The sequence below is a fragment of the Colletotrichum truncatum genome, assembly GCF_014235925.2.
Source record: "Colletotrichum truncatum strain CMES1059 chromosome Unknown Contig_0003, whole genome shotgun sequence".
Taxonomy (NCBI): domain Eukaryota; kingdom Fungi; phylum Ascomycota; class Sordariomycetes; order Glomerellales; family Glomerellaceae; genus Colletotrichum; species Colletotrichum truncatum.
In genome coordinates this window covers 5,229,764-5,256,441 of record NW_027222400.1, presented here as the reverse complement: position 1 = coordinate 5,256,441, position 26,678 = coordinate 5,229,764, and the positions used below count along the sequence as shown (strand labels likewise).

Sequence of the window (26,678 nt, the reverse complement as noted above, 5' to 3'; positions counted from 1 at the left end):
GAGGAAGCCAAGGAAAGCGCACTGGCGGTTCGTTGGTGAGGGGAACCAGCTTGTTTCGGACTGAAGAGGACGAGTTGTTGAAAGAGTCAAGAATGGGGATTAAAGGTACGAGACCGAAGAAGAAGTGTGCTTGTGACTGATACAGTACAGTGCCAAAGTGCTGGGTAAACTGCTGGGACGAGGCCTAACGAGGCATCCGGTGAATCACGCCCACATCATCCCATAGACCTTGGGGTCTGATAAGAGATAGGTGACGGCACTGGAGGCACTGCTAAGGGGACGTATGGACTCCAGCTTAGAGTCTCTAACAGTGGATAGCGGGAGAGACCCTCGCATCATCATGGCAGGGATGTCGATTAGGCTCCATAGTACATGGGGTATGTGGGTCGGTTTGTAGCCAATCGGCGCCAGTCGCTGCCTTCAAGCTGGGTAATGTGCTACAGGCACTTCGCCCTGTTCTGGGCAGGCTGCTCTACCAATCAATTATCCGTACAATGTGAAAGTCACGTGACAATCTAAGCAGTGATCTTCTTCCTGACTAAGCCGGGCTGAAAGGCTGCATGCGTATCCATTGACGCCTACAGGCAAGCTCCGGCAAGCAAGTAGCATCACCCAAGCTCTGAGAACATCAACCTTGCCATCGCCAACGATACCACGCCATCCCCCACGATCTTACTCTCGATACGATCCCAGTACCAAATAAGCTATAACTCTGTTCTGACAAAAGCTTTCGACACTTTTCGACTTTCAGGCACAATGGGTGACGTTTTGGTGGAGAACCCGGCCAACCACGTCCTTCCTCAGAAGAAGACGGCGCCCTCAACAATTCCCAGTATCGAGAATTTTGAGGGCATTTCTACGGAAGGAGGTGATGACTATGCCACACTGAAGAAGCTGCAAAGACAACTGGAGTACATCCAACTCCAGGAGGAATACATCAAGGATGAGCAGAGGTTTGAGACGGAGGTTTGCATTGGATACACGGCTTGCTGACTAGTTTTCACAGGAGTCTGAAGCGTGAGCTTGTTCGAGCTCAGGAGGAGATCAAGCGGATTCAGAGTGTGCCCTTAGTCATTGGGCAGTTTATGGAGGCCATCGATCAGAAGTACGTTGACCCCGCGGCAGACCCATGGCCAGCTAGCTCTCGTACCTCTTGGAAGTCCAGTCAGCTAACTTTCAAACAGCACCGGAATTGTCCAGTCATCGACTGGCTCTAACTATGTTGTCCGCATTCTCTCTACTCTCGACCGCGAGAAACTGAAGCCCTCGTCTTCTGTTGCCCTCCACCGCCACTCTAACGCCTTGGTCGACATCCTCCCTCCCGAAGCCGACTCCTCCATTGCCATGCTTGGCTCCGATGAAAAGCCGGACGTGACGTATGCTGATGTTGGTGGTCTCGACATGCAGAAGCAAGAGATCCGCGAGGCTGTCGAGCTACCCTTGACGCACTTTGACCTCTACAAGCAAATTGGTATCGATCCTCCACGTGGTGTTCTCTTGTATGGTCCGCCTGGAACCGGAAAGACCATGTTGGTTAAGGCCGTCGCCAACTCCACAACGGCCAACTTCATCCGCGTCGTGGGCTCCGAATTTGTCCAGAAGTACCTCGGTGAGGGTCCTCGCATGGTTCGCGACGTCTTCCGTATGGCTCGCGAGAATGCCCCGGCCATTATCTTCATCGACGAGATTGACGCTATTGCGACGAAACGTTTCGACGCGCAGACGGGTGCCGACCGTGAAGTCCAGCGTATTCTTCTTGAGCTGCTTAACCAGATGGACGGTTTCGATCAGACCGCCAACGTGAAGGTCATTATGGCCACCAACCGTGCCGATACACTCGATCCCGCCCTGCTGCGTCCCGGTCGTCTAGACCGAAAGATTGAGTTCCCCAGTCTACGTGACCGCCGTGAGCGTAGACTCATCTTCTCCACTATCGCCAGCAAGATGAGTCTGGCACCAGAGGTTGACTTGGATTCGCTGATTGTGCGCAACGACCCCCTGAGTGGTGCCGTCATTGCTGCCATCATGCAGGAGGCCGGCCTACGTGCCGTGCGGAAGAACCGGTACAACATCATCCAGAGCGATTTGGAGGATGCCTACTCAAGCCAGGTTAAGGGCACGAGCGACGAGAACAAGTTTGATTTCTACAAATAAACGACGAACTACGATCAGGCGCGGACGAACGAGCCGGAAGAAAGGGAGAGGCGGGAGTGGAAGGAAACACTGCTCGCTGCAATGCTGGCGATGTAATGGGATGGACATGGTCGGGAGGAGCAGGGATAGACAACTTCATCAGTCAATGGCTTCGGCGGAGCGGAGCTCGGCGTTGTGTTGTACAATATTCTCGATAAAAAAGCTGCGTTACCACCTGCATGTATTGTGCCACAGTGACTCACTTCGAGGGCGTTCGAGGTTTTCGGACCTGCTGGTGTCCCGAACACGCTGAGATCCGATTTTTATCGAGGCCACCTCGGTCAATTCCTACTGAGATGTAGCCATCTGGGGTATTGACCGATTAATGTACGTGTCACAGGCAAATGTTGTGCTTTTTCCAAGAAGTAATCATCTCACCTGACAGCTCCGCATGACGTGGACATTCGAGTGCATGTTTGTACTGGATAGACGCGAAACATCAAGTTGATGGCTAGGGCTTTCCTGCGTAGTTCTTTCGCATGCCTCTTACAATCACATGCCACCGGGACGAAAACTTGGCGGCCAAGCCGAGTCCTTCGGTGCAAGGACTCGGGCCGGATGAGGGGTGGTAGACGTCTCGTTTCTCCTTAACATACCGTCTCCTTTTCCCTATCAGTTCTCAACTGCAGATTTGACCATAAAGGGAAGGTGACGGTCGCTTCATATTCGTCAAAGGTCTCTCTTGTCTCATCAGATCACGTATACACACACACCCCTTGGCCTGTGATATATGACGACAGGTGTTGCAGAAGTCAATGCCTACTTATTCAGTTTAGCCAGTGACTAGTAGACAATACAAGCTTCACAATATATCACGTGAAAATATAAAGTCTGGTTGAAGTAATCTTTTCTCAATTTTAGGAATCCGAATCCCCTTGTCTAGAAGCTAGCCTTCCGATTTTCTTTTGCCCTACCAAGCCGATTTCCCTTGGTCGTTTTTCTTTTCCTCTTTTCCTTTTTTGATTTCCCTTTTCCGTGCCTCGGCCTGGGAGCCTTATGTCTAAAAAGAATTCTCAGAAATGCGGAAATAAGGACACGAAGAATAGAACAAAGGGCAGGCCATGAATCATGGAAAGAAAAAGTGTGAACAGTGGTGCCGTTAAGGATCACCTCTATCAAAGCCAAGCTCTGCGAGTAAGGCCAGCCTGCCCCACTCACAGCAGCAGCGAACGCTGAGAAAGCTCGAACACGACATAATAAAAAACAAAAAATGAAAAAAAAAAAAAACTCCCGGGATGCTACCGTCGCTGATGCAAAAGTCGTAACGCAACATGAGATGCCTTTGCATTTCTTAAGGGGGATGAGTGGGTATATCTTCTTCCCTTGGCCACCTCTTCTCACTACTTCTTCTTGTCCCTTGTGAGCTGCGGATAAGGTAATCGGAAATTATCCGTTACTCATTGCTGCTTGCTTTCTTATAGTGGTATTCGAGACCAGTTCTGTATAAGAACAGGGCTAAGGGATGTGCCTGCCTGCCTGCTGGCAGGCTAACGTCATGTGGCAACATTAATGCCTGGGTATCTTTTCTCGACTAGTCTCTCCATCTTTCAGACCATGGCAAGTGCCATGGTCGTCTGTATTGTCAACGTATATTTGCCCATATGAAGGGCTGTCATGAGCTCAGGACCACACCAAGTTCAAGCATAAGCTTTACAAACTTGGCGTGTAGCTCAATAAAGAAATCGGGCATGCCAACGAGCTCGGCAAGGCCTCGTGCCTTGAGCGAAACACCGCCAGGGCCGCCTCCCATCCGCCTCGTGAAGCCACCTCCCCCAGTAAGGAAGCTGCTGCCACCACGATCGGGGCCCTCCCTCTCTTGCACATTCATGGTAGGAAATGCACCCTGGTGTTGAGGACCTCCAATGGGACTCGCCTCGGCGGCTTTCTCAGCCTCTGCCTCTGCAAGCTTCTGGATCCATGCGGCCAAGTCACGGAAGGCAGCTGCCATGAAACCAAAGGTCTTCATAGCAAGACGCTCCTTGTGAGTGCTTAAAGCGAGGAATGCATAGACACGTTTGTGACCGCGAGCATGCATGTCGGGTATACGGAAGATGTAGGCTGTGGTGTAGCCATTCACGGGGTCCCCGAAGAATATGGGTCCACCAGACGCAGCAGATCCGGCGCTATGTGTAGTGACGAAGGCGGGCATAGTGCTCGATTGCGGTGAAGCGCTCGGTGTCGGGTTCGCAGGCGCACGAGGAAGAGTCTCGAGGGAGAGGGTCCGTAAGCATGATGATCGCACAATCGAGAAAGACGTCGGTATTAAAGGCTCATGGGTGGAGGTGTAATCGAGATAGTGGGTGTGGCTAGCATGTCTTCCCGAAGACATGCTAGACCTCGTTGTAGTTGAGCCCGTGGCTCTTCGGTGTATTCGTTCGGGGTGCCCATCGCTGTCTGTGTCACTAGCCGAAGACGCTTGGGAAGCTGGCGGAGATGCCTGGCCATATACCCTTGCGTACGGCGCACGAGTTCGTAATGTTGGGCCACGCTCAGCTTTTAGATCGGTCTTGTCCTTGCCGCCCTGTCGCTGCGGAAGTGTCAACGCGCAGTTTTCGCAAGGGCCGGCGCGTTTGGTTACGTATTCGTCGTAGGTTCGTCGGAAGCTCGAGTCTCGTCGCGGCTGCGGTTGCTCCGATATCCGGCGGGGGCTGTCGGGTGGGGTTTCTATGGCGGAGGGCGACAGAGGGGAAGCTGGAGACGCGGTTGCGGATGATGCTCGCAACAGGGCGGCGCGCTGGGTCTGAGCCTCATTTTCTGAAGCTGGCAGGGAAGAGCTGCGGTTGGCATTCAGATGCATCCTGCGTAAGGCGTCCGACATAGCAACGGTCTGGCTTAGTGAGGCCGCTGTAGTTGGGGCGCTGGTCCGGGGTCGGAGTTGTTCCTGATCGGCAAAATTGGAGGCGCCATCATCGAAGCATGTGGTGCATGGGACAGGTAGACCTTCAGTGACCATAAGCGGGGTCGGGCCATGTTGGTCACAGTAGTGAGCGAGGCATAGCTGGATGCCAGTCATTAGCGACAAAGAATTTGGTGGTTGGTGCATTGTTTCCGTGATTCCGCGAGGCGTAACGAAAGAATCTTCAAACGACGGAACACGCATTATGAGGAGTACAGCAACCTTGAGCCAAATGACAAGAAGGGCAGCGCCAACAATGAGAAGCGTGGCGTGCTGCAGGGGGAGAAAAAAAGACAACCTCAAGGGAAGAAGAAGGCCATGGCAGAAGCCGCTCAGAGTCGGGCTGTTGGTACAGCTTATACAAGTTTGGGGTAACAAGTATGAGAAGAATGGGCACGATGGAGGGCAGGCGGTTGCGAGTCGTAACATGCGACCGTGGGTAGAGTTATGTGTGCGAGAGACAGGGGATGACGAGGAAGCGCAGAGAGGCCATGGCGGCGCAGTCTCCCTTTCTTATGGGAAGTTTTAAGGGGGGTGTGGTCTGGGTGTGTTGAATGAGAAAGATGGGGGAGGGGAGGACAAGAACAAGATGGGAGTGAGATTGAGAGACGGAGAGAGAGAGAGCAATGTTGCGTGTGTGTAAGGGAAGGGTGTGGGCTAATTAGGGACGAGCATTATTTGAACATGGGAACAGATAGGACGAGATGAGGAAGTTGGGCAAGGTGAAGCCGGTTGCAACAGGCAGAACCCCGGTCGTGGGGGTGGAGGGGGAATGGTTTCCTGATTGCCGGTGTCTCGTGTCTGGCTCTTGTCTGAGTGTCTGGGCTGAGAGACGGGGAAGACGGAGAGAGGATGGGGATGTGCACTGATATGCGGGAAGCGGTGAAGCGGTGAGTGAGCGGCTCTCGTTTTGCCTGCCAATTACACAACGGACGGGAGGTTTATTGACGGCCGGGGGCAGCAAGACCGCTGCGCTGCAATCAAGATTGGCTGCGTGGAAAGGTGAAGCAACTTGGAAGCTTGCAACTTTGCAGCCGGGGGCCAAAGTGACAATTCAGACAGATGGGGGTAGGAAATGGGAAAGCAAACTCACTATGGATGTCATGACGTATCCCCTCCCCAGGCCGAATCCGGGTGCTTGTTTGTTTCGCCAATGACAGAGGTAGGCAATTAAGCCAGACAGCTAGAGGTGGGAGAGAAAAGAAAGAAATGGCTGCGACGGGGGGGAACAACAACAAGGATGTTCTGTGGCTCGTTGTTGTTTTTTTTGGATTATTTTATTTGGTTATTCGGCCTCACGGAACGACGGTTAGAGGCGGGGGACGACGCGAGGACGGGTTCCGAAGGGTGGGAAACACAGCAATAATAATGATGAAAAAAGAGAGGTGTAGAGATTAAAGTAGCGTTGCAGGAGGTGTATGGATGTGATGGCAATAATAAGTTGTGTGTGTGAGAGAGTGAAAGAGTAAAAGATTAAGGCAAGTGAGAGTTAGTGGGCGTGGGCGAATAAGTGGGTGTGGTGCGGCTGCAGCAAAAAAGTAGGCTTGCTGCTCAAAGTGAAGGCGAGGATGAGGATGAGGACGACGATGGGCGAGAGCCAAGTTGGCTACCGCGAACGCTAAAAGCAGCAGGCCACACACACTAAGCAGTAGCGATGGGCGGGGATCCCGGAAGGTGCAGCTTCGTGTCGTATGAGGAGCGTGGGAAGTCCCGGCCGGATGCGATGCGAGGCAATTCGATTCGATGCTGATGGACTGGCCGGCTTAGGATGGGATGGCCGGTGTGGTTGGCTGGGGAGTGAAGGTCGTAACTCGATGTGGTAACAAGCACCAAATAGCACCAACGGCCGGACTGGCGGGAGGATGGTACTAGGGCAAAATGACAAGAGGAAGTCTCTTGGTAACTAACATTCACGGAAGGGCTGGGACGGCAGTGACAAGACTGAGTAATAGTTTACACTATGGTCTGTTCTGACAGCAGAAATGACACGCGCGCTAGTAATGAGTCGTTCCTGAGTGGCTGTCTTTGAATGAGAAAGCCCGCCGAACAATTAAAGCGACTTCAGAGAAGCTCAACCGGGGCCGGCGGCGGGACATACGGGCAAAGCAGGTACAGGCAAATACGCACGTACCATAGTTCCCGTGGGCATTACATATACTACTTGGTAGTAATCTTGTGGTCACCTGGATGTAGTGGGGGTAAGGGGTAAGCTGTAAGCCTAACCTAGGGCCGGTAGGGGAGGGAAAAAAAAAAAAAAAAAGGATGTCCAGAACTTTCTTCTCAGACAGAGCACCTCACAGACACTGTCGAGGCCTTTTTTGACAAAGTTAACCGTGGATTTAGGACACCTGGGGGACTTTGGTTTGGGCTCTGTACACTAGGATTGGGCACTCGCAACTGGGGGTAATCACACCCGGTACTTACTGGGACTAGGAGTCGAAAAGCATGGGGCTCGGGGATGGAACATGGACAGCAAATTGGAGAACACCAAGAATGACTGGCTAAGACGGCGGGATTAGGGCCCGGGAGACGTGGGACGGCCTGGACGACGGGGCCGGGCTGTTGACTCGCTCTAGATCCAGAGACCCACAGGTCGAGAGGCTCCACGATGTTGTAGGCTGTTCTTTTTTCCCTCTCTTCTTTTTTTTTTTTTTTCATCCTTTTTTAAGTCTCATTCGCTTGCAAGTGGGGGCTGCTGTCTTGTCGGTGCCAGTGAATGGCTGCAAGTATAACGTTTTGATGGAGACGACGATAATTTCTTGTATGTAAACAGTTGCCTCTGCAGCGGCGCACTAGTATCGAAGGGGCTTCGCAGCGGAGTACGCGTCACAGCGTCTTTGGGAGTGGCCCTTTCGTACTTGATATGGCTTAAACAGTAAACTCGCACACTGCAGCCCATACATTGTAGGTTGCAAGATCCGTAAGGCATGATTTCAACCTCTGTAGCTGTGAAGGGAAAGAAACGCTAGTGGACTAATACGTGTAGAGGTCTGGGTTGGGGCGCAACTGTACCGACTGGAGCCGCAGTGGAGGGTTCGGGAATGCCAAGTGGCGGAACTGTCGGTTGATGATGAATCGACTGCCGTTCCAGATTAGGGTGTAAGGTCGACAGTCATCCACGAAATGCTCTGTGTCCCCCGCTGCCTCTTCCGTGTAGTATCCGTAAACCTAACCACAGTATCTGCCGTGAGCAAGATGTCCCAAGCATGGCACAGGTGGTAGGTAGTCTCCGTCTAACTCCGCAAGTAAAGCATTCCGAGTTCCAGCTCTGCTCCGAACAACGGCCCATGTTGGCGGTACAGCTTTCTTTTTCCGTCCCCTGTATGTTGCCCGACAGATGAGAGGGCAAGGGGGCTCTCTTCGCTCTCCTCTCCGACGCGACCATCCACCCCTTGGATCGGACAGGAGCAGAAGTAGAAAAGCAGAAACAGTACCCCTGTCGGATGGGCGCTCAAGCAAAGACCCAGTTGGACCGCAAGTGCCATGCTCAGGGGGCGGCCAGGGCTGTATTGAGGTGCAATCGAATGGAAGTGTGAAAGAAGGATGGGGGTGGATGATCATCCACATCTTCCAGAAGGCTTCCAGCCAGTGGGGGGGACTTGGACCGCTCAGGAACAAGAAGGGGCAACGCAAAGCACGGTCCAGGAAAGGAGCTTTCAATTCCCCACTTAAAAGTTGGAATGTTCTTCCCAATCCCGCCAGGAGGGACCTCGCTGTAGGCGAGGCTGTTGCCTTGAACATTTTTATCACATTCTGGGCAAGAACTACCCTCTACTTCACTGTACCTGTACCAAAGTCGCCCAGAGGGGCTTGGCACAATGTGAATAAATGCGAGGTATCCGTGTCGCTAATCTGTCCAGGATGGAAAGGTGTTCAGGCTGACGGATCACTCACTTAGTCTCTCACTGTCGTTTTCCTCCTCTGTTTGTCCTACTGTAATGCTGACATGGTCCATCCTAGGTTTCTTCTTATTTGCTCGGGGTTTCTTTCACCCCTACTCTCTTCCAGGTGCATATCAATTACTTGCCATTCCAGTCATTGACTGTTATAGCGGCCAGGATTGTGACAGGTACAGGCATACCAAGTACAAACTCGGCTCGACTCGACTCGGTCAGTTCCTGAATCATAGACCAGACCTGCTTCAGACATTGGGCAGTATCAGACAATTGGGTAACAAGAACACATGTCTGGCCAGAAATTTTCTCCTAGCCTTACCTTAGCGCTGCCTCGTGATCCGAGTCTCATCTCAAAGTGGACTGCTCCTTCCCTCTCCAGTTCGTGCATTGTCTGGGGTCGATTTTGCACGAGTGTCACTTGGGAAGGAGGGGATGAGGTAATGCGGGGCTGTTTCTGTACCTTCCCCTCTCACACCTTATTCCCAATTCCCACGCTTTGGGTAGTTACACTTGCCATTGGTTGTTGTTGCGTTGTGACTTCCTTCCATGGGTGTAGCTGCAAGTTAAGGCAATGGAAGAAGGCACGTTGCAGGGCAGGCCTGCATCAACCGCAGGGTCCTGGGAGGGGAAGAAAAAAAATTCTGCCACCGCAATTCCCATTTACCGGAGCGAGCTCATTCACTTTCACATCACGACCGCAACTCCCTGCTTCCCCTTACCGCAACATCGGAAACAATACCGGCGGTAAGTTGCACTAGCGCCGTCGTCTTTGACTCATTTGGCAACAAAAAAGACATGGAACCTTACGTATCAAAACTCCAGACGAAGGAAGGACGAGAGCCTCCAACCGGTGGGCCAAAGCCTCTCCCAAACATAATCCCCTCCGGCTGATTTGTTTGGTCTTTCCTTCGCCGCCCACTTTCTACTTCACCAGCCTTGACAAAAACACATGTGATCACGGTGCATGGCATATCGGGTGGACTCTTCGCTTTAACGGTCAACCTGGCGGTGCCAGACTCGGGTCATCCATGGAAACACCAAAACGTTACTACCTCGTCCTCACATTGATTTCGACGGGAGAACCCAAGATATTAGCGAAAATATTTGTATCCACTGTGTCTCTTTGGTTACAGCGGTGTGTATCTCACCTGCGACTTATTTCATCGCTCCCAAAAACAACTCATCCAGGGTAACAACTAACACGCTCGGCCCGCTTTGCCCTCGCGACCGCACACATAATCATTAACATTTCATCGTGCCTTCAATATGCTTCACGCACCGACCTCTCGTCATGCTTTCAGCTTGTTTCTGTCAAGTCCGCCCCAGTTGTAACCATGCCATAGAAGTGCCTAAACTGAGGACACCGACCACTCCTTCACCTGAGAGTCGTCCGCGTCATGCAGCTGTGCCCAGATCTGACCAGCGCGTTGCGTAGCTGTCAGTTCCCTGGAATTGCCTTTTCTCGGGACCCAATTCCTTCCTCTGCCGGACGAGTCACAACCCTCCAGCTTATCTTCTGTTTTATGCCTCCCAAGGTCCGCAAATCAAATCACTGCAGCTCCGACGACACGAGTCCAACTCAACCTCGTTCAAATGGGTTGTATGGGCCCCATGATGCCTCATCTCTTTCTTCTCACCGCCATACTCGCGGCCTCAAAGCTAAAAGTCCCGGAACCCTCAAACGCTACAATCCTTCGTCCCAAAGTGCGACACCTGCTGTTCCGTAAGCCTGGGGGGAAAAAAAAACGCCGCAGCCAGATGGAGCCTCGCCCTCCTACACTCCCAATTCAGCTCCACGTCTCCCTCAACTACCGCCCGTTGGGTCACTTCATTTCACCCGCACGACAATGCAACCTACGTACATGCGCACACAAAGTCTGTGCCATCATGCCCCAATTCAAAGTTTGTTCCGACCTTGAAATACGCCAACAACGTCTGGGGTAGTCGTCTTTCTTGGCCACCGGTTTGGTGGTGAGGAGCACCTCCAATTTATGCATCATGATTGAGACGCTTTCCTCCACTGAGCTCAAGCTCCATGAACCGCTGCTCGGGGAAACGTCACCTGTAGCCCGGGACTAGGGAACCCACTATGTGGACTCTGGTAGACACGGTTACTTAGCAGTGTTCCCACCTTACTCCTGGGCATTAACTCAACAGTTTGACGCTTCATGAGGCAGCATGCTCTTTGCACCATGATGTTCTTTTTATACCCCGCTCATCATCACACATCTGCTGTTGGTAAAAAAGGCAATTACATCCAGGCACACCGGCAATTTTCTTTGGGTGTCACGATACTTCGACCCCAGCAATAATGCAGCCACCTTGCATGGCAGTGTCCGTGCTCCGGGAGAGCACGAAAACTTGACCAGCGTCACAAAACGAAAGACCCCCTCCTTGACCCTCACCGCAACCCTGCAGCCTTCGATGCTCCTCTACCATGTGTCAGGCCCACGTTCTGGCCCAGCCAGCCAGCCGGCTCCTTGCCAATGATGGGTGACGGCATAACGCACAGACATCACATTCACTAAAAGCGATGGAGGTCATCCAACATCAACTTACCACATCAAAAAGTACGGAGTAGCATCCACTACATCATTAACTCCGGAATGCTAACCCAAACAGCTGGCCATGAAGTGCGACGGACGGGCTGGCCCCTCCACCGAATGTGGCATACAGAAAGAGTAGCGACCTGCACCCCAAAACTCCAAGCTCCCTATTCATGCGTCACGCTGCAGTGCTGAATCTGGGGTCTGTCGGCAGGCCCTCATTTGCTGGTTCATCTCGTCTCGATGGCCTCGCTTGTCGCAGTGAGGTTCGCTGCACTTCGCTCCAGTGACCCGAAGGGCTCCGTGCTCTTTCTGCCGTGTAACGACGGCACAGAATGTCACTGCAGCAAGCTCTACAGTCCACGCCAGTCTCGCGCCAACTCGGGGCGCCTCTGACAAGGATCCCAGAAACAGTTCGTCGTTGCACAAGCGTCTTTCAGGTTACGAATGATATCGCGAAGATGTGACGCATCTTTAGGGGCCAATTTTACCAATTCGATTGATTAGCCTCTCTGTAGCATCGAATGTACGAGAGCTGTGACATTCGATACTCCAAAGTCGTAAAGCCCCAACCCAGATTTTGGCCAAAGCCCAACACCAATGGCAAGAATACGAAGAAAGATAAAACTCCCCAGAATACCAAGAACGGCCGGCCCCAAATTAGCCGCGTCGGTCCGAACTGCCCATCACCCACAAATCACATCAGATCATCCAAGCCCCCCTTCCCCCTTTCATCTCATCATCCCCCCTCGCCCAGCAACCCGGCCGAGAGATTTTGCAAATTTACTGTTGCTCTACACCAGGAGCCTGGCCCTGGGAAAGAGGCCCCTACGAACATCGACCATCAATCGCGATTAGCCGACATTCTCGGCTTCGGTCGACTAGCTTCATCGGTGCTTATTTCCCGAATCGGGCCAGGCATTTTAATCACATTTAAATACTACTAGTAATTAAATGGTGCCGGTCCTGCTACCGGGGCATCATCCATTATCACGGAGCCGGGGACCGTGACCCTAGCGGACACAGCTCCGTTCGTGGGCTTTAATTTATCCGTCTCTCTACCCAACACAGGGTCTTCTCTTCTCTCACCTCGCATCTTCGCCGATCCCCCATCTCTGACAATCAAGCATTCACGCAGGCATCTTCAAACAGTCTAGACGGGTTGGGACGATCCCATGTCCGACGATCAGTCGCCGCCAAAGACGGCCGACAGAGACACAATGACGCATCATGCACGCTCAATCCCTCGTCACCGTCACATGGTCATATGTCACACACGCACGCCCCCAAAGAAAGATCAACGCGGAGTTCAATCGGAGAGCTAGCCCATCCCGAGCAACAGGCAGGCTGCGCGAGCATTTGACTCAATGGCTCGGGGCATAGAGCACTGCCAGCTGAGAAGTAAAGAGGCCCGTACCTCCCTTCCTCCCTCACTCCCGTTATCATCCAAGCCCTCGTCCCCCTTCTCCGGCTTACCACCCCTTGTCACCAATCTCACACCGAGTTGCGGGAGTCCCCGGAACCGGTCAAGTCGAGGTTGCATTCTATACGTGGGCACGTACGTCCATGTCTTTGCACATGTGTGTCTGTCTGTGTATGTTCCCCTGCGCACGTTCCATGCGACGATGCTCCTTTCTTCGCGAGATACATCTCCGAACATTTTGGCTTGTCATGTGAATGTCCTCTACTACTGCACCGAGATCGCCGGTTTTCGCTCCCGCCTGTCACATCTATCCCACCATAAGATACCAAAGTCCCATACAGTAATGTTCTTTGTAAGTATTCACCGAGGAGTCTTCGTCCATACATTGCATCACGGCAAACTCGTTTGCTTGGACCTAGACACTTTTATAAGAGGGGGTATCTGGATGTGTATTTTTTGCCAGCGCTCAACGTGGCATTCTTAACCTGGTGGTCCTACCAAATCGCCCATGTGTCGTCTGCGACAACCGTCTGTTCCACGCGCAAGAGAATACAGCATGCGGGCAATACAGCTTTGAAAGAAATAGAGTAAAAATAAAATAAAAAGAAGAAGAAGAAAAGAAAAGAAAAAGAAAACAACCCAATGTATCCGTACACAGTTTCCCATCCCTTTCTGGGTTGGCTGTATGCTCCTGTGAAATAGTCTGTTGAACCTCCCAAGAAAATAGACGCCGATGATGCTGCTTGCTTAGTACAAGTGTTTTGATAAGAGCAGGAAAAAAAAAAAGGAAAAAAAAGAAAAACCCAGAGTTACATATATACATGCCCACACACACACACACACACACACAATTCTTACAATTAATCGTAGTCTCCTCGTAACTCTATCTCTCTCTCTTGCGCCGTTGAACCGGCTATTAATCTGTAAACGACGAGTCCTCGACTTCGAGTCTCTTAGCTGCCGGTTCGCTGTCCCCGTCGCTGTCCTCGACGTCGTATTTCTCTTGCCACAGCTTCCGCAGGACTTGATAGAGGAACAGGTATTGCGCTTCGGCCTGGACCATGCTCCGCCTCTGCTCGCGGAGTGCGTCCACGGTCGAGTAGATGAGGTCGCTGCCCTCTGATGTGCCGTCATAGTCGCCCAGCGCGCCCTCGTCGAGCTCACGCATAAGGTGCTCCAGCGTAATGAAGGTCCCCGTACGGCCGACGCCCGCGCTACAGTGGATAATACGAGGCGTATCAGGACCGGCCGTGTTGTATTCACGCGAGAGACGCATGAGGGTGAAGAAGGACCCAAGGTCGTCGACAGCAGGTACGCCAAAGTCGGGCCACTTTGTATAGAGCATGTGCCATATTGTCCTGTCGTCCTCTTCGTCACCGACACGCAACAAAAGCTTGCGCACCTCAATAGCGCCGTCCTCGAGTGAGAGCAGGGAGTCGAACGTCAGCGTCGCGGTCCAGCCGTCGTTCCAGCCGTCCATCTCGTTCAGCGTCCAAGGCTCCTCTGTCTCGTCCATGGGAAGGTAGGGGTAGCATTTGACTTGGTTGTTCTCGAACATGTTGGTGAGCTGGACGATGACCACGGGCGAAGAGAGCTGCTCGGCGACCATGCGCCAGACGAAGTCGAGGGATGCCTGCGTCGGCCCCTGCATCGCGATGTAACGCAGCGGCGGAAGGTCCTTGTTCGAGGGCGAATTCAGTGTTATCGTTGACGCGTTTACATAGTCAAGCTCGTCCTCGGGGACGCGTAGCTTAATGCGGTTATGGTTCCAGGGCTTGATATTAAAGTAGCGGTCCTGCACGCCCCTGCGCAGGTCCGTCTGCTTGTAGGAACCCCATTTCGAGTTTTCGTCGGCATCGGGGGCCATGCCGGCCGCGAGGCGATTGCGTTCCTGCCACACGAGCTCTTGGAACTTATTCTCCAGGTCTGCGGGCAATCGCGACATGTCATCATCAGCGCCTAGTCCTCGTTTTCTGGGTTTCCAACGCGAGGGGCTCCGAGAGGGGCTCCTACCTGGTGTGGACAGGTCGAGGAAAGCAGGGATCTTAGGCTTCGGCATCCCTGTGCTCTCCTGGCCATCCTTCTCCGACGCCGTCCCTTCGTCCTTGCTGCTGCTGTCCCTATGCCTTGTGGAAGAGGGCGGGGAGGTGATGCCGTCGTGGGAGACGATCGCGGGTGGCGGCGACGAAGGGAGTGAGGCCAGAGGAGGCGAGCGGGCGCGCTTGGCTGATCCGCGGAGGTGGAGGCCGCGGAAAGCCGATTTGCGCAGGCCGGGCTTCGTTGGGGTCGGAGACCGTCCGCCGCTGCTGGTGACTGTAACAGTGGTAGAGGGGTAAATTTGCTGGGGGGAGGAGTGCTGATCCTGTTCGACAATGCCACCACCGTTGCGGGAGGGATGAGGTTTGACGTCGGTGGTAGAGATTGTGGGAATCTTTGGTTTTCTTCGGAACTTTGGGAGGTGATCCATTTTGTTTGCGCTGGGTGGTTTTGGTGGTGGTGGAAGTGGTGCGGCTGAGCTTATCGCGCGGGGCGTATTGGGGGAGCGCGGGGTCGCGGCGGTAAATATGACGGCGGGAGATCGTTTGAGTGGCGGAGTAGATGGCAAGGCTGTAAGGGAGGATAATATAGACGACGGCGACAAGAAGAATGAGGTAACCGACGAGGAGGCGCGAAACACCGGCTGGCGTGAAAGGATGGTTAAGTAGGTTGGAATGTCGTCAGAGGGTTTTTTGGGGGCCGGGGGGGTGTGGTTGTGGTGGTGGTCGGCGGCCTGCAGGAAGCTCCTTTCTTTTTTTGGATATGGTGTGTGGCTCCGGGAGATGGGGAGCTGCAGAGGGACCCAAGATGCAAGCTGGGGTAGTCACAAAGCAAGTCGGGGCTTTTCTTTGTGTGGCTTATCCGCGAGGTTGAGCTCGGTATGCGCGTGTATGTATCTGGTATTTTCCGCCGGGGTTTCTCTTCCCAAATCTTAATCCAGGATGGGGAGGGAGAAGTATAAGAGGGAAAAGAGAGAGAGAGAGAGAGACAAGTGGGTGGGAAGTATCTCTGGTCGTTGTGTGTGTGCTTGTGTCCGTGATTCCCAGCCAAAGGCACGCGCGCGCGCAAGAGAGAAAGGAGGTACCGTCAACCTAAATCAACGGATGATAGGAAGGTAGGGAATGGAAACGGCCTAGCGACGAAAGGTTGCGTTCCTGGCGATCCAGAATAGGTCGCATGGATGGGCCTTCGGAGACGGCGTCGTTCGTGCGTCACGAGTCGTGGCTTTTTAGCCTGTGTCACTTTCTCTCGATGGTGGTGGGGGGAGGGCACGTGCCAGTCGTGGGAATCAAAAGGTTTGTTGATGTGGAATGAGGAAAGAGGGACCAGATTAGGTAGGTATCCGAAGTTTTGTAAACCAAAAATGAAAAGAAAGAGGAAGAGGAAGAAGAGTAGAAGTGTATGGGCAAGAGAAAGAAGGGTTTGGCTTGTCTGGGGGCGGAAATTGCCACGATTAGGAAGACAAGTAACGGAGTAGAAATTTGATTATGATAGTTAAAAAAAAAAAAAAAAAGGCGGGTATCGCTTCGCGCAGCTGTGTCTCTCTTCTCTCTCTGTATCTTTCTTCCGCTTCACACACTCTCTGCCTCTTTTTATTTTTAGTTTTTCTTTCTCCTCGGTAAAAGATTCCTTTCCTGCCCCACGTCGGAACTCTGAATAAGCAACCAAGCTTGTGAGCTGCAAGAATCGGAAGAGGTGAGCAGTAGGGAGGATCAAGAAAAAAAAAGAAAAGAAAAGACAGAGCGAGAGGGAGGCAGAGAGAGGTTCCCAAGAAAAGACGATGGGGGATGGCACCGCAAGATGAGGCTGTTGTACATGTGGGGAGAGATGATATTACTGCGGAGGTAAGCTAAGGTAGGGGTTTAACAGAGGCAAGGAAGAAGAATATGCCATGTTACCATACCATGCTATGCTTCAACCGAGGAGACGGGAAGGGGTTTATTCAGGGATACTACGTACGGGCATCCAGCCGCACAGAGTTGGGAGGTTCCTTGACAAAGGTCACTTCGCTGCGCGGTCTGTTTCCAGCCGAAGGGGAGACGGTAAACTTGGCTGGTTCTCCCCTCCCCTCTGGGCTTTGGGGGCCTCGATACATTTTGCGCGCCGCGACGTGGTTGAACTTTCCCCCCTCTCTCCTCCATCCATTCCACTGCCCCCTTGTATGTAATCTGCAATCTGTAAATGCACCAAGGCTTCTAGGCCAATCGACAGGGTTTCTGGGGCCGGGCCTTGCGTGGTCTCCTTCTCTTGTTGCGTAGTAGTACGGTACCTGCACTTTGGGGCTGATGTGGGCTTTCCCGTCCGCCGCCGGCCGGGCAGGGCGTTGGACAGGGCCAGGCAAGGCAGTGCACGGAGGTTCTGCTGGGGGCTTTCTTTAGGGGTGTGTGGTTTCTAGTGGGGGTATCATTTTCCATTTTATCACTTTTTGTTGGCTTCCCTCCCGGGTTCAGGGGGCGTGTAGGGGGGTATGGCCCCCGCCTGGCCTCCGCCCTGTGTCGCCGCGTCCCGAGGAGCTGGAAGCCCGCTGTAATGGAAAATGAAGCAGATGCAAGTAGCTAAGCAGGTAGGTGCCATTAGGCCTCGGCTTGGGGGCATACTTGGGGGAAAACACCGTGTGTTCCGACCCGTATCCGGGACATCTACGGCATAACCTACGCCGTCTCATTGGCCGTTTCCACTGTGAGTTTCTCGGGAAACTTCCAGCTCAATAGTTTTCTTGTCGCGTTCGCTTCTATCTCGGTATCTTCAAACTTGAGAGTTTAAACTAAACCTCTCGTTGTTCTATACGAGGCAGAGACTTGTTAAGCAAGTGGATCTTTTTTTTTTTTTTTTTCCACGCAAACACTCTCTCAACTCCGAGAGAACCACACACATGAAATCGGAGTTTGTCTTGTCTGGTGATTGGGGGTTGCAGTCGACGAAACTTGCCGATGGTGCTTCAACTGTAAATACATACCTACTCCTACTCAGTGGGTGGCGGACGGGACGGGCCCGGGCTTACTGCTGGAGGCGGAATGAGAGCCCTGAGAACAGTCATTCTGCAACTCTCATTAGTTGCCGCCGGACGTGCTGCTCTTTTCTTGTGGGTATTCCGAGTCACCCGCAGCAAGTTTGTCTGCAAGTCATATTCGGTCATTTGCCGTGGTGGCTAAGATTAGCAGCACCCTTTCTCAACTGTACACGTATACGTGACCAACCAACACGAATCAAATGGGCAAGCTTGACGTGCCCGAAACAAGGGAGGCAAACAGGGCAAATCATCTACTGTTGCTGCCGTTGCCAGTTGCGATCACTCGCCCCATTAGAGACATACTAATTAGTTTACAAATCTCCACGCAGCGCAAACACACACCAACCAACAGGCAGCCAGCCCATGCCACGTTTGGGCCTGAAGCTACTAGAAATAACAACACAAGTTCAAGTTGATACACGCAACCACCGGATGACAAGCTTCTAGAAAAAGTCCGTCGGCTTGGACGTCGTCGCAGTAGAGCCAAGAAAGAAAGAAGAAGAAAAAATGGGGATGAAAACCTGTCACTACCAAGCCGGCCGCCAAGCCCGACGCGCATTCGCTTGAAGTTGTCGTCCACGGCAAGTCTTTGCGCTCAACTGTGTCATTCTGTTTGTATGCTAATTACCACATAAAAACATGCACGCAACATATGGACTTTGCAAACTCTTATTCCCGTTCCAGGCCTTTTCTTGCCGCAGGCCCAACTCCCTTTTGGAAACAAGCGCCTGATCTTTCCACCCTTCTTTAAACACTGCCAAGCACAGACCAGACTTCAGATGATTCACCTCTTGCAGCATCTGGCGGCGATCTACCGGTACAGCACTTTCATCCTTCCATCATCCCCCTTTTCTCTCCCCACCCGCCGCTCTTTGCACAAGGATAGACCCCCGAGAGATGATGTACCACAAATACGGTTAAACACATGATGGAGTAAATGAAAAAGTGAGTTGGAATTGCCAAGCTTTCGAACGCGTTGCCGAGCGGGAGAAGAGAGCTGAGGTGTGAGGCTGCTTAACTGAAAACACCTCTGACGATATCGACGACGCACCCCCCTTCCACCCCCTCCAAGTGGCCTATAACCCCTGCCAGAACGCCATATCTCGACAATAGAAGCCCTCGCAAAGACCCTTTTTTTCTTTCCCCTAGTTGAGTTTTGTTGGGTAATATTACATGGTTAGATCCTTACAAGTTTCCTAATGGCACATTCGTCTTTCTCTGTGACTGTCACGGACCTTGATATCCCTCCACCCCGGTGAAACATATACAGTCGCCGATGCCGTCATAACAAGAGCCTAGACGCCCGAGTAGACGGCCGTCACGAACCGCCCACACTCCACCCTCTGCTCCAAGCTCACCTTCCTACCCTTGCCATCCTCGCCCAGCCGGACCGTTTGCCGGGGCGTCAGCTGGAACCGGTGCATCTCGCCGCCGCGGCCCATGAGCGCATCGCTCGCGCCGCCGTCCAGCGTACCAATGTAACTCGGCGTATTGAGGTTGTTGCGCTTGCCGGTTCCCAACTGGTAGTGCTCGTTGCCGCCCCAGAAGAGCACATCCGCGCCCCAGTTGGTGTCGCTCTCAGAGCCCTTGGATCCGGCGCCTGTTCGCGTGACGTTGTCCATTGTCGCCGACACGTGCGTGCTGCCGACGGAAATATTGGACAGGCGGATGGGCGCCATGCCGTTGGACTTCTCGTCAAACTCAAAGAGCGACGAGAGGGCCTTGACCTTGACTGGGCCAGGAGTGACGTGTGTCCACTTGCCGGTTCCCAGGGCTCCCAGAACGCCTTGTCCGCAGGCCCAAAGATCCGCCGTGACACGCGGCATGCGGCGTGAAGGGGAGACGTCGCCGCTGGTGTTCTGATTGCCGGACTCGGTAGCGTCCACTGTGAAAAAGGTGTTCAGTCCTCCAGCGGCAACGGACGTGATCTTCGGGACCAGTCCGCTATTGGCATAGAGCTTCGCAATGGGCAGGAGGGACGGTACATCCAGCTTCTGGTAGGTCGCGTCGTAGGGGAATCCGAGCTGGCCGAACGTGTTGTCGCCAAAGGTGAAAATCTTTCCGTCCTGGTCCAGAGCAACCGAGTGAAGGTCACCGGCGGCGATCTTGGCAATCTTGAACCCGGAGAGACCGCTGATCTCATGGGGCTGGTCGTAGGGACCCTTGGGGCGCGTCGCCCAGGTCAAGCCCGGAATGCCCAACTGGCCCTTGGATGGGAACTCAGACGTGCTGGCAGCGGCGGAGAAGACGCGTCCCTGGGACGTCAGGAGCAGGCAGTGCTGCAGACCGCTCTTGATGTCCACCACCTTTTCACCGCGGCCCAGAGATTTGGGTGTCAGGTTTCTGAAGTTGACACTCTCGGGCCCGTTCGAGCTCCAGAAGGGGATCCAGGATGATGACTGCGACTGAGGCTCCAACTTTGCGCCGACCTCTTGGTCGCTACGGGATGCTGGAAGAGAGTAAACCGAGCCATTTGATGAAAGAGCAATGATGCGGTCGTTGGAGACAGCAATCTTGGAAATGTCCTTGCCCTTGAGAGTCTCCTGAGGCGTAGGGTCCTTCTTCGAAAAATCCAATCCCCACTGCACAACGTCACCCTTTTCCGTGACGGCGGCGCCAAACCCCTGAGTGAGCTTGATGTCCCGCAACAGCTGGCCATCAAAGTAGGAGATCCTCCTTGGAAGCTTGACGACGTTCTCCTTGGAGTTGGGGTCAATGACTTTGCCAACGTTGGAGCCCCAAGCATAAACGCCAGGGTTCTCCCAGCTCTTCTTGACCTGGACGTGCTGAGAGCTGATAAGATCGCGATTCTCCTCTGCTGATTCGGAATGCTTCCTAGCCTTTTCGAATTCGATTTCTGCTTTTTGGTACTTTGGCTTGCGGGGCTCAGCTTCCTGCTTGCTCTCGCCGCTGAGCAACTGCTTGAGAGGCCCGTTCATAGAATCGTCCAGATAGTAAAGACCGCCACCGACTCCAGCTGTAAGGAGCAAGGGCACTGCTTTCCTCAGTCCCGACTTCTCACCAGCTCGATGAGAACCTCCGCTGGCGTAACGCCATTGCTGGCGGGCGACCGAGGAGCATCTCTGCGCTGTAAGAGACGCGCGAGCGTGAGAAGCTACTCTGCAAGCTCTCATCGTCTAGCTTACACAGTTGACTCAAAACAAAGATGATGTAGGATGAACGACGAGGTCGTTATTAAGCCAAGTTCATAAAACCCGTTGATAGAGCACCGTTTGATCGAGGTGCTGCCGGGGACGTCGCTGACAGGTCGTGAGGTCATCCACGAAAACTAAAAGTTCGATTCGCCAGCACTTAATCTAGACTTTCAGACCCCTGTCCCTTCAGGGACTGTGCGCCCCACAGCGGGTGAACATGCTGCGTTGGCCCCACTCCCAAAAAAACCGTCGCAATTGGGGCCAATGATTTTCCGCCCAGTTTACGGCAAGGAAGCTGAGCTGGCTGGAAAGAAGGTCGGGTGGGAACATTGAGCGGCGCCAGACCGGACACGGACAGCTTATCTCGATCACCACCCAGAGCTCTCCCCGAGCAAGCCACGATGTACGACGATTCCTGGTACAGCTTCGTGCCGGATGTGGCCAAGAAGGCTGCCTCTGCCGCTCAGGGCGCTGGTCACCGCCGCAAAGAATCTCTGCTGCAACAGCCCAACGTAAGCTCGCACTGCATCCCATCCCCACTTCTGAATAGTATGTTGATGATAGCTCCTTTTGTAGGGTATTGCGCAAGCTTCCGATACGCCTGAAGCTCTCGACGAGATTTTTGAAGAAATAGAAGACACAAACACACCCCCAGAAGCAACAGTGCTACGACGCGCCAATTCCTACTCCGACTTCTATCATGTTGTTCGAGCGCAATTGGCCAAGGATGAGCATAAGAAGAGACGGAAGCGGAGGAAGGATAAGAGCTGGGATGCGTTGGATGTTGCAGCACAGGTCCATGACGCCAGTGTGAACCGTCGCCCAGTGCTGGATCAATATGACGAGGAGCTTCTTGAAGCTAGCCAGCAGGAGTATCTGTAGGTTGTCCATCCTAGTTCGGAGGGGTAATTAGTACTGACTTGGTAGGCTCTACAAGGATCAACTAACAGTCACCGAACGACATCTTGACGCGCTCATTGAGGACACCAATGCGGCTCTTAAGCTCCTGACGACGCTATCCGAGTCCTTCCAGTCCGTCGAGGCGCAGACATCTTCGTTTCAGTCCCAGTGCGAGGACCTGCTGTCTGAGCAACACAGGCTCGAGAAACTCGCGGACGAGGTCGGCACCGATATTCATTTCTACGTATATCTTGATAACGTCACGAGGCGTTTGAACGCCCCAGGCGCCGGCCGACTAGTTGACGATGATTCCTTTGGTGAGGTCCTCAGGAACCTAGACTCTTGCATAAACTTCATGTCCACACACGTATGTTTTCCGTTTCCCGCTACCGCACTGCTGCTGACGCAACAACGCTAGACCACTTATCGCGATGCCGAGTCTTACCTTGCTCGGTACGAATCTTTGCTCACAAAGGCACTCCACCTACTCGAGGTTGGCTTCACAAACAGACTCGACGGCATTTCATCAGAGATTGCCAGTCAAATTGCGGCAACGAAATCGGAGGCGACCCGGCATGCTCTCGCATACGGGCGCTTCGAGGAGATGATTCTCGACTCATACTCGCTCATCCCTAACATTCACAGGGTGGTCAACGGCGCATATGATGAATACGGTCTTCCGATTGCCAGCGTTGCTAAGGACATCTACTCCAACACCGTCAGCAACCTGTTCCAGGCATACCTAGCTGTTCGAGATCGCGACCTGAAGCCCGTAGTGCAGCATGACTTGGACGAGTTCAAGAAAGAGATCAAAGATCTTTCTGTAGAAACAGCCTCGAGAAACTACATAAAGCAGACTTTCGAACGGGCTTTCAATGAGTCGAACTTGTTCGCCAAGATATTCAACCTGGATTTGCAATGGAGTTCGGATCCCGAGTCTGCCTATGCGGTCCTCAAGTCTAACAACAGATCACTGGTGAACCCTGCCAATCTCGTTCACCTGGCCACGAACCTGCAGGTTGCGCTGCAAAGTACAGACTTGGATACGATCTGCAGCGTTGTTGGCTGGCTGACCAACGAGTACCTGGTCCTCGACTACGAAGAGGAAGAGTCTCCTTTTGCACGCCAATGCCGAGAGCTCAGCGCCAGGCTGTTGACGGAGCATTTGTGGGTGTTTACAGACAACTTCTTCGAGGCGGAGATTACGAAGACCGTTACCAAGGCTGCAGTGAAAGACGACGCTCTCACTATTGGGCCTGTTGTAAACGGTGTCTCTTCGTCCAACGCCTACCCAACGGTTAAGCAAGCGCTGAAGCTGCTTTCCATGTACGACCAGGCCATGCCAAAGGAGCGAAGCGTAAGTTAAGCTACAAACCTGTACAAAGTAATATACTAACTGTCAACAGCAAAAAAACAACACTGTGGTTTTCAAAATAGTCCGGGAGACGATTCACATCCTTCAACGCGCCGAGGCTCGCATAAAGTCCATCAAGGCTGGCACAGACCCCGATCTCTTCATGGTCAAGAACCTTCTTATCATCAAGAATGAGCTCGTCTCACTCGAGATCGGCGATATCCGCAGCGACGCCGCTGCCATGCAGCATTTCGGTCATATCTGGGAGCACTTGAGCCCCCAGAACTGGGTCGGCTTCGTCAGCAACATCATTAGCGTCGGATCGCTCTGGTCGCGTGGCGGCACGCAACAGCCATCCGTCACGGCTAAGACGCTGACGGTCGAGGATATGAGCGAGCAGTTGGATGAATTGCTGAGGCAGTCCATTGTCGCTTTCACGCAGCGCTGGGGCAAGTTGACAAATGACGCGACTGAGCGAAAGCCGGGTGTGAAGCCGATTGGAAAGGTTGAGAAGGAACTGGAAGAACTGCTGCAGAGGGCTTTTAGCAACCAGCCCGAGGTTATCGGGAAGCTCAAGGAGGCTATTGAGATTAATGCACAAGCGCAAGGGGCAGCAAATGGCGAGAAAAAGGGCATCAGACGGTACTAGATGCAAAGCTGCATTGCACCTCGGCTTCGGAGGCATGCCGAGAGTCAGATAGGAGAAGCGGCGGAATACATGTCCATCATATTCAAATTTGTATGGTATAAAGTAATGACTCGGTTATGATCAGATCCACAGGCCGTATGTGAAATAAGATTAGACAAACAAGACTATACGTACAAACTCTGGTGATAGGGCGTATCCTGAAGTCGAACCGACGTTGAAAAACTGGAAGGCTATGCCGAGCTGGTAAGTGAACCTTGACGTCCAGCTGACTCATCAGGTCAAATACCTTACCGTCACCACGACAAAGTTAGCGCTGTCGCACGCCATATACGCCTTTGCGTGCCGGACCCACATTAGCTGTCCGGGGGAGCAATCGCACTAAAAGCTAATAAATCAGCCGCGATTAAGGTGAAAGCTCAGGGTGTCTTCCAACCTCACCGACAACTTACCCTGATAGTCTCTCCGCCCTGTTGGTCAATTGAGCCGTCTAACCTTCCTCTCACCCCGCGTCTCTCATCGTTCTACCTCGAGAAAAATTTCGGGTTCCGAAAAACCCTCGACATCATCACAGGCGGCTCGATAAGCGGCGGCGGGGTATCTAAACCGACAGCTAAAGATGGCGGACGCAGCCGTTGACCCCGAGATCGTGAGCGGCGGAGCGCTGCAAACGGCCAAGGACCTCTTTGCCGGTGCCGCGGGCGGTATCGCCCAGGTTCTTTTGGGTGAGTTATTCGAATTGGTGGTCGGAAGCGCTTATCATTCACGATATCTCTATTTTCTCATGAGTGAGGCTTCGGCAATGAGCGCCGACCTCGGAACAATATCCGAACTCATGAGAACTCATCCCCATCACATTTACACCGCTCACTGCGTCTGAATCAAAGATGGATATTGCTTTTTGTAAATGAACGAGACTGACCAGAGCAGGCCAACCTTTTGACATTGTCAAAGTCCGTCTTCAAACCTCCACCACCTCAACATCAGCCCTCAACGCCGCCACTCAAATCTACAAGAACGAGGGTGCCCTCGCCTTCTACAAGGGAACTTTGACACCTCTCATTGGTATTGGTGCCTGCGTCTCCATTCAGTTCGGCGCTTTCCACCAAGCCCGCCGTTACTTCGAGACGGCCAACACCGCCAAGGTCGGAATTCCGGCCCTCAGCTACGGACAGTACTACGCTGCCGGCGCCTTCGCCGGTGTCGCAAACTCGGTTATCTCCGGCCCTATCGAGCATGTCCGTATCAGACTCCAGACGCAGCCCCACGGCGCCGCGAAGCTTTACTCCGGACCCCTCGACTGCGTGCGCAAGCTCTCCGCTCACGGTGGCGTTCTGAAGGGTCTGTACCGTGGCGAGGCCGTGACCATCTGGCGTGAGGCCCAGGCCTACGGCGTGTGGTTCCTCGCCTTTGAGTGGATGATGAACGCCGATGCGGCGCGGAACAAGATTGACCGTAAGGACATCCCCAGCTACAAGATCGCCTTCTACGGAGGTCTTGCCGGTGAGGCTTTGTGGCTCGGAAGTTATCCCTTCGACGTCGTCAAGAGCAAGATGCAGACCGATGGTTTCGGTGCCGACCAGAAGTACAAGACGATGCGCGACTGCTTCAAGCAGACGTACCGCGCCGAGGGCCTGCGTGGCTTCTGGAGGGGTATCGTGCCGACCTTGTTGAGGGCTATGCCTGTCAGCGCCGGTACTTTCGCTGTGGTCGAAATGACCATGAGGGCTATCAACTAAGGTCTTTCTCGGAAGTAATGATCCGAATGTGGCCACTGCATCTGGGTCAATAAGAGACCCGTGATGATTGTGAGGGATATAGTCTCGTCGAGTAGAGTCTGGATGACGGGTAGCATCTACCTCGGCCGGCTTCGCATATGACTGCGCTTCCTCCGGCGCGTTGCATCATGTTCGGCATGTAGTACGAGGACTTTGCCGTCTACTACTGGGTTATATGGAAGAACCTGCACTAGAACAGTTGCGATTTAGAAGAGAATTTTGCAAATATACAATAACATTTATGTTCTGCCCCAACCCGCAACATCTAATGAGAAGATCATCCAAGCTGCGTGCAAGCTTTCCGCTCCGCAAGAAACAATGAAATTAGCGGTCTTCATTTATTATAGTGTATTTCTTACTGCAGGTCCGACACTTCATGCTTTTTCCTTGCCGCTTTCAAAGAACACTATAGCCAAGACCCCCTTTCGACCAATGATTAGTGCAGCGGAGGTTCTCACAGTAGATTTTCAGATCTATTCGAATCTCGCAAGCGTGTCTGAGTTTGAACATCCAGTTACAGCACTGTCAAGTGCTGAACAATCCTCCTGAGTACAGTCTTCATCCACTTTTTGACGTTCAAGGTTGGATGAAGGGCCAGCAGGACGCAACAGAGCTCACTAACAGTACCAGGTTTGATATTTATCCGTGCCTGCGGGAAAGACTGACTCCTCGGTGACATGATTACGTGACGCCGTGGCTACATTAACGGTTACCTACATGTGCAGTTTGTCTACAAATGCCACATATCATGAACTTCTTGTTATCGAACTTATTTGCCATCTGGTGTTCAGTTCGATGGCAATCTGCGAAGAAAATGCCGGCAATAACAGCATCAAGCCAGATA

The 26,678-nt window shown here is 53.0% G+C and overlaps 6 protein-coding genes across 6 annotated transcripts; 3 read left to right on the top strand and 3 right to left on the bottom strand.

Annotated features, from left to right (window-relative positions):
* Positions 1-1,085: 1,085 nt before the first annotated feature.
* CTRU02_206304 (26s protease regulatory subunit 6b) lies at positions 1,086-2,154 on the top strand (the record flags this gene model as incomplete). Its single annotated transcript, XM_036728098.1, has 2 exons — positions 1,086-1,105; positions 1,185-2,154. The coding sequence occupies 2 exons, from the start codon at positions 1,086-1,088 to the stop codon at positions 2,152-2,154; spliced, it is 990 nt and encodes a 329-aa protein (XP_036580212.1).
* A 1,651-nt stretch (positions 2,155-3,805) lies between these two features.
* CTRU02_206303 (uncharacterized protein) lies at positions 3,806-5,518 on the bottom strand (the record flags this gene model as incomplete). Its single annotated transcript, XM_036728099.1, has 1 exon — positions 3,806-5,518. One exon carries the CDS (start codon positions 5,516-5,518, stop codon positions 3,806-3,808), a length of 1,713 nt encoding a protein of 570 aa, XP_036580213.1.
* Positions 5,519-13,870: 8,352 nt separating this feature from the next.
* Positions 13,871-15,421, bottom strand: CTRU02_206302 (Receptor-type tyrosine-protein phosphatase O; the record flags this gene model as incomplete). The annotated part of the gene is made up of 3 exons (XM_070204690.1): positions 13,871-14,936; positions 14,958-15,316; positions 15,338-15,421. 3 exons carry the CDS (start codon positions 15,419-15,421, stop codon positions 13,871-13,873), a joined length of 1,509 nt encoding a protein of 502 aa, XP_070061794.1.
* A 3,875-nt stretch (positions 15,422-19,296) lies between these two features.
* On the bottom strand, positions 19,297-21,135 carry CTRU02_206301 (mitochondrial protein; the record flags this gene model as incomplete). The annotated part of the gene is made up of 1 exon (XM_036728101.1): positions 19,297-21,135. The coding sequence occupies one exon, from the start codon at positions 21,133-21,135 to the stop codon at positions 19,297-19,299; it is 1,839 nt and encodes a 612-aa protein (XP_036580215.1).
* Positions 21,136-21,557: 422 nt separating this feature from the next.
* Positions 21,558-24,059, top strand: CTRU02_206300 (golgi complex component; the record flags this gene model as incomplete). The annotated part of the gene is made up of 5 exons (XM_036728102.2): positions 21,558-21,668; positions 21,733-22,034; positions 22,084-22,423; positions 22,475-23,413; positions 23,463-24,059. 5 exons carry the CDS (start codon positions 21,558-21,560, stop codon positions 24,057-24,059), a joined length of 2,289 nt encoding a protein of 762 aa, XP_036580216.2.
* A 616-nt stretch (positions 24,060-24,675) lies between these two features.
* On the top strand, positions 24,676-25,795 carry CTRU02_206299 (mitochondrial carrier C4G9.20c; the record flags this gene model as incomplete). Its single annotated transcript, XM_036728103.1, has 2 exons — positions 24,676-24,781; positions 24,987-25,795. 2 exons carry the CDS (start codon positions 24,676-24,678, stop codon positions 25,793-25,795), a joined length of 915 nt encoding a protein of 304 aa, XP_036580217.1.
* Between the last annotated feature and the right edge of the window lie 883 nt (positions 25,796-26,678).